The sequence below is a fragment of the Trachypithecus francoisi genome, unplaced genomic scaffold, assembly GCF_009764315.1.
Source record: "Trachypithecus francoisi isolate TF-2019V2 unplaced genomic scaffold, Tfra_2.0 Lachesis_group0, whole genome shotgun sequence".
Lineage (NCBI taxonomy): Eukaryota > Metazoa > Chordata > Mammalia > Primates > Cercopithecidae > Trachypithecus > Trachypithecus francoisi.
In genome coordinates this window covers 65,048,653-65,055,163 of record NW_022681453.1, presented here as the reverse complement: position 1 = coordinate 65,055,163, position 6,511 = coordinate 65,048,653, and the positions used below count along the sequence as shown (strand labels likewise).

Sequence of the window (6,511 nt, the reverse complement as noted above, 5' to 3'; positions counted from 1 at the left end):
ACTAAGCGTCTGCTGAAGGTCCCTGAAGCAATTTCTAGTTTCATTTGTTTCTTAAACTATTAGTTTGATTATAACAATCACTAATTAATTGAACCCACAAGAGTTTATAAATTTCCTTTGCATATAAGGATGCCTGTTCCATTTTAAGGGCCAAATAGGACTATCTTCTTGTATTACCATGTAATCTTAAGATTCTACTTTTGCATATGAATAAGTTAAATATTTGGGAGTAGATAGATGACACAATTTTCTTGTTTTATTATTTTTTATTTCTGAACGTATTCGTTAAACAGTTGTGGCCTATTACCTCAAAATAAGATGCCAATAAATTAATTCATGAATACTAAAGAAAATTAAAGATGCTAATGGACTCTTGTGTGAAATAGTTTAGAATTAACTTAATAAATTTTTAGACTTAAATCTCTATCTGGAAAATCTGAACATATCAAAGAGACTACAGCTGGGTCCTTCAAACACTGTAGCACTAACACCTAAAAAAAAACAAAAACAAAACAAACAAACAAAAAAACCTAGGAGAACACTTTTTAATGATAAAGCCTGTCCAAGTACTAAAGACAATTAGAGTAGGCAGGTGACCTGTACAACGTATTAGTGATAACACAACATTCAGCTTCCTAAGAGTTAAAATGTGCTGCTTACATGAAGGGAGATGATACTGAGCTAAGAAATCGTGGTATAGAGAAGCAGAGAGACCAATCTACTTCATATTATTTATAGAATAAAGAATATTCTCAGCTAACATGCTGGAAAAAAATTGTTCCAAGAAGGTAGAATTACAATCAATGCCAAGATTTACAAATTCCATCATGTTTAAATATAAGGACAAAAATAAACATTTCTTATTTTAAAAAAAACCATAAATTTCCCAAACTACAGCTTATCTGTTAGCACTTATCAGTCTGACTATTCTTTAAAGGCCTTAAAACATGAATTTGGGATAAAAACAAATAAAAGTGCCCAAGTTTTAAGAAGCCATATGTTACCTTAGGATGTTATCTATATATTTTTTAGACCAATCAATGTTTTTTAAGAGGTGTAGATACTGGTAACTTTTCTCTTTAAATAAATGTTTATATATCTCACCAACAACACTAGCCTGTGGCACATAGCATGTTTAATAAAAACACATTGCTATTAAAAAAAAAAAGTATACTGAAACAGAAAAAAACAAACAAAAAAACCCTCCAGTTTCAAAAGAAAAACTTACATCCAGAGATTCTTTTCCCATTATCTTTTAGGACAACCACAGAACTATCTCAACCTGTACCCTTAATCCAGCAGATACATCTTAATAAAAGAACTCTAATTGCTAAGTACTGAAATAAAACCTTACGTACAATAATTTCCTAGTTATCTACAACTTTCTTCTTGTAGCAATTGTCAGCTTCTTAAGATGACTTGTTTTTATAAGCTCCTCAGTGTCATTATATCCCAACAATACAATTGTTACTTGTACAATGTATTACTTCACACATAATTAATAATATAAAACATCATTTCACTAAAGAAAAATACACATTCAATATAGTCAAGTTCTAGTTTTAAAAAGAAGCACTCGACGACTTTTCTTCTGAATTCATTTCTCCAGAAGACCAGTCCTTAAAGACTTCTGGAGTCTAGCTATGTTGGCATCTAATGCTGCAAGGCCATTTCTGAAGTCTTGTTCATCACGAGAAGTGAACGTTGAAAATGAAGAGATGCTCCAGTCAGATATCAAGTCAGAAGTGAAAACACTACCATCACAGACAGTATTGCCTTTCAATTGAAGACTGTTGCTAAGACAACATGATGGGCCATGACATGCAGTTTGTTCCTCTGGCTCCTTGGTGGCAGCAGGGATCTTACCAATTGCTTCCTTTATTTTATTGAGGAGCTGTGTGTCCTTCATATCAGATGCTCTGGAAAGTTTTTCAGGTGCATCTTCTGTTTCCTTAGTTGAAGAGGAACAGACTACAGGTGTACACAGTTTATTTTCTTTTCCAGAGACAGCAAGTCCACTGTTGCTAACTAGCTGTGCTGTAGCTGCTCTTATCTGTGGCTGAGGGGACAGTCTCTTAGAAAGTGATGATTTCTTTTCAGAAGTGCTTCTAGCAAAAGGAATGTAAATTGTATTATCCAAATTATGCTCATCTTCTATTAAAGCCATAGTTTCGCTCCCTTCATCAGAATCTTGTTTTGAAAGGGCAGAAATATCTCCAGGTGCGGATACTTTCTCCATGCCCCTAGTGTTACTATTTTGAGGGCTTCTGGAGGACAGAACATTTTCATAGGGTTTGTCTGGCTCTATGGTTTCCTCATTTTTAATTGTAGACAGTGGCTCTGAATGTGTAAAACTGTAATTTGTTTCTAACTTATTTAGATAACTCATTATGGAAGTGTGAGCAGGAGCTGGGTCATGTTGAAGTTGTTTATCATGAATGTTCAAGAGTGATTTGGTAAGATTATTCCCAGGCTTGCAGCGAGCACTGTCCACACTAAGATCGGAGAGAAGCTTTGCCATGCTAGTCTGTAAAGTTCTGTTAAGAATAATTTAGAACACTAATTATTATTATTTTTACCTGTTTCTTTAATTCACTTATCTATATACCTCCATCTTTAAAAAAGGGATTTGACAGAAGTGTCTGGTTCTCAATATGAAAACAAGCGACTAGAAGCACAAAAATCACAGAATGTGCTTTGGCAAGAGCATACAATTAAAATAACAATGATAAAATATGTTGGTCTGTATCAAATCTATCACTATGTGTAAAAATAGAGGCTCAGAATTTTTTTTTAAGGTATGGAGATATTTTATTCTTTTCTTTTGTTTTATTGAGATGGAGTCTCATTCTGTCACCCAGGCTGGAGTGCAGTGACATGATCTCAGCTCATTGTAACTTCTACCTCCTAGGTTCAAGTGATCCTCTCACCTCAGCCTTCCGAGTAGCTGGGATTACATGTGCGCATCACCATACCTGGCTAATTTTTGTATTTTTAGCAGAGACAGGGTTTCACGATGTTGGCCAGGTTGGTCTTGAACTCCTGGCCTCAAGTAATCTGCCCGCCTGAGCCTCCCAAAGTGCTGGGCTTACAGGCATGAGCCACCACGCCCAGCCGAGATGGTTTATTCCTGAGCAGCACTACAAATTGAGCCCTAGAGTAAAAAACTGGCCTAACAAAGGTAGGCTAAGATACAAAGGGAAACACACTATTCATTTGTTATGAATTCTGTTAGAAATTATTTCCCTCCATTATATATGTTTGTGTGTGTGGGGGGGCACAATACTAGAAAAAAATGATAGTTAGAGATAATTATCTGGCATAATAGGTATAAGCAACAGCTAGGTACTGGAAAGGTATATAAGGAAAACCACAAAAGGTTTGAAGTTAGAAATGGAATGAAATCCCAGTGCCATCATTAGCTGTGATCTTGGGCAAGTCTTTAACCTTTCTGAATCTCAAGTCCCTCACCTGTAAAATGAAGATATTTCTGAACTACAATGAAGATTAAATAAGATAAAATAATAAGGTATAAAGGTAAAGTACTTAGCGTGGTTTCAGTCTAAGTGGGTGTTTGATGGCAACCTTTATTAGTAGTCCTATTAAAGCCTTTTTTTTTTTTTTTTTTTTTTTTGGAGACAGAGTCTTGCTCTGTCACCCAGGCTGGAGTGCAGTGGCGCGATCTCGGCTCACTGCAAGCTCCACCTCCTGGGTTCATGCCTTTCTCCTGCCTCAGCCTCCCAAGTAGCTGGGACTACAGGCACCCGCCACAACTCCCGGCTAATTTTTTTGCATTTTTTAGTAGAGACGGCATTTCACCGTGTTAGCCAGGATGGTCTCGATCTCCTGACCTTGTGATCTGCCCTCCTCGGCCTCCCAAAGTGCTGGGATTACAGGCATGAGCCACCACGCCCAGCCTAAAGCTATTTTATACTAAGAGTTTAGTCTATTTAAATTGAATCATATATGGTCTCAAAAATCAGTGAAGGCTGGGCACAGTTAAAAGAAACAGTTTCACCTCTTTCCAAGCCAGTTAAGTATCACACAGGAGGAGTCCCCTGGGCCTACAGTTTCTACCGCAGAAAAAGAAAGCTGGAGGTGAACACTCAACTGACCCGGCACTCCGGGATGCTTCTCAGGAAGCCCACTTCTGCATTACCCCACGTGTTCCTACAGGGCTAGACCATCTGGGGTTAGCAAAAAACAAAGAAGGGGGATGGGGCTCATAGCGGCTATAGCACAGATCTTGGCAATGACTCTGCATTCCTGCCAATGGAAGCATCAGACCAGAGAGACCAGTCAAGAGCACTGCTTTGCAGAAAGCACAGTTGACAGGTTTGGCAGGGCCAAGTCCCTACCACTATCACACCCAAGCCTTCCCCAACCCTTAAGCAGAGTCTCAATTCTCTGCTTAAAGTTTTCCTAGGCCAGGAGGCAAGTATGCGGTGGCACCTAAGTGTAGAAGAGAGCATCTGGTCCCGTAAGAACTGAGGGGGTGAATGGTAACCCCACCCAGCCTCAGTACTCTGCTTATGGCTTCCCCAGACCCAGAGGCAAGTGCACATTAGCATAAATCTGTGGAGGTCCGCATCTGGCCCTGCCAGACTCTAGTGACCCTACCTAACTTCACAGCTGTACATATAGTTTCCTGAGGCCAGGAGGCAAACCTGCATCCCTGCATATCTGCAGAACACAGTAACTGGCCCTGCTCAATCTTAGCAGTTAAGCAGTGACTCCACTCTGCTTTGGAGTCCAGCCTGAGGTTCTGCCCAGGACCAGGCAGGGAGGCAAACCTATGACTGCATACCGTGGAGTAATCTCTGGCCCTGCCTGTCACGAGTGGCTGGGCAGCAAACCCAGCACCATTGAAGCCCAGCCTGCAACCCTACCCAATTAGATTCTAAACAGCAGTAGCACTCAGCCAGGGAATATAGCCTGTAACCCTGCCCAAGCAAAGGTGATTGCAGAGCCCAGCCGGCTGCTCCACCTGACCTTGGAACCCAGTCAGTGGCCTCACTGGTTGATGGAGCACAGCCATTGGTTTCACAAGGCCATGGAGCACGGCCAATAGCTCCACTGGCCTCAAAGCACAGGTAGCAGCCCAGCTAGAGCACCCAACAGCAAGGTCTGCCTGCCTATGGTCACTACCAGATGGCCAATCCAGAATCGCAGCCTAGACTAAATAGTGAAGGTCTATCCCCGTCACCTCAGGTGAGAGGGGGTTAGGGCAGAACACTTGCAAAAGCTGGAAGAGGTGGCCACTTCTTCAAGTGCACAGACACCAATGCAAGGATACAAGGATTATGAAGAATTAGAAAAATGACACCACTAAAAGAAAGTAATAAAGCACCAATAATGGACTCTAAAGAAGTGAGACCTATGAAATCAGAGACAAAGGACTGAGAATAATCCTCTCTTTAAAATGTTCAGGGAACTACAAGACAATACAGATAAAAAATTAAATGAAATTTGGAAAACAATTAGCAAACAAAACAGTAAGTTTGACAAAGAAATAGAAACAAATTTTTAAAATCAAATAGATATCTTAGAGATAAAAAAAATACAGTATTTAAACTGAAAAATTCAATAAAATACTTCAATAGTATACTTGATCAAGCAGAGGAATTAGTGAGCCTGAAAAGAGGACATTTAAAATTATCCAGTCAGAAGAGGAAATAAAGAATGAAAAAGAATGAACAACGCCTACAGGGATTATGAGACACCACCTGAGAAACAGGAGTGCCTGAAGGAGAAGAGAGAGAAAAATGGCCAGAAAACATATTTAGGAAAATAATGGCTGAAAATTCTCCAAATCTAGGGAAAGGCACCAACATTCAGGTACAGGAAGCTCAGAGGTCTCCAATCCAATTTAACCTAAAGAGAAGTTCACCAAGACACGCCATAACCGAACCGTTAAAAATTCAAAGATAACTGTTAAAATTCAAAGCAGCAAGAGATAATAAACATCACACAATAGGGAGCCCCAATATGGCTAACAGTGGACTTCTCAACAAAAATAACCTGTCAGCCAAGAATACTTTATCCAGCAAAACTGCCCTTCAGAAATGAGGGAGAAATAAAAACTTTCCCAGACAAATGCTAAGGGAGTTCATCATCAGTAGGCCTATCTTACAAGAATTGCTAAAACACGTTCTTTAAGCTGAAGTAAAAGGTCACTAATTAATACCATAAAACACATGCAATTATAAAACTCAATGGTATAAGTAATACATAATCATATTGGGAATACTCTAGTACCTTAATGGTGGTATGTAAAGCAATTTTATCTCTAATATGAGGGTTAAAAGACAAAACTATTAAAAACAACTATAGTTACAGGATATACATTAGAAAAAGACATAAATTTTGAAATCAAAATCATAAAATGTGGAAGAGGGGAGTAAAAGTGTAGTTTTTGTATGTGATTAAAGTTATTATCAGCTTAAAATAGCCTAAGTATAAGATGTTTTATGTAAACCTCAGGGTAACCACAAAGCAAAAACCTACAGAA

At 38.9% G+C, this 6,511-nt stretch overlaps 1 protein-coding gene across 8 annotated transcripts in view; it reads right to left on the bottom strand.

The window, feature by feature from the left end:
• Nucleotides 1-254: 254 nt before the first annotated feature.
• CCDC14 (coiled-coil domain containing 14) overlaps nt 255-6,511 on the bottom strand; it is a 49,952-nt gene continuing 43,695 nt past the window's right edge. For 4 of the 8 annotated variants that reach the window (XM_033210990.1, XM_033210991.1, XM_033210994.1 and 1 more), the window contains one exon: nt 532-2,537. In XM_033210990.1, coding sequence (XP_033066881.1) covers nt 1,598-2,537 — 940 coding nt within the window. In that variant the 3' untranslated portion in view covers nt 532-1,597. Of the gene's footprint in view, nt 2,538-6,511 lie in introns of all 8 variants that reach the window. The other 4 variants (XM_033210987.1, XM_033210989.1, XM_033210988.1 and 1 more) reach the window with 2 other exon arrangements.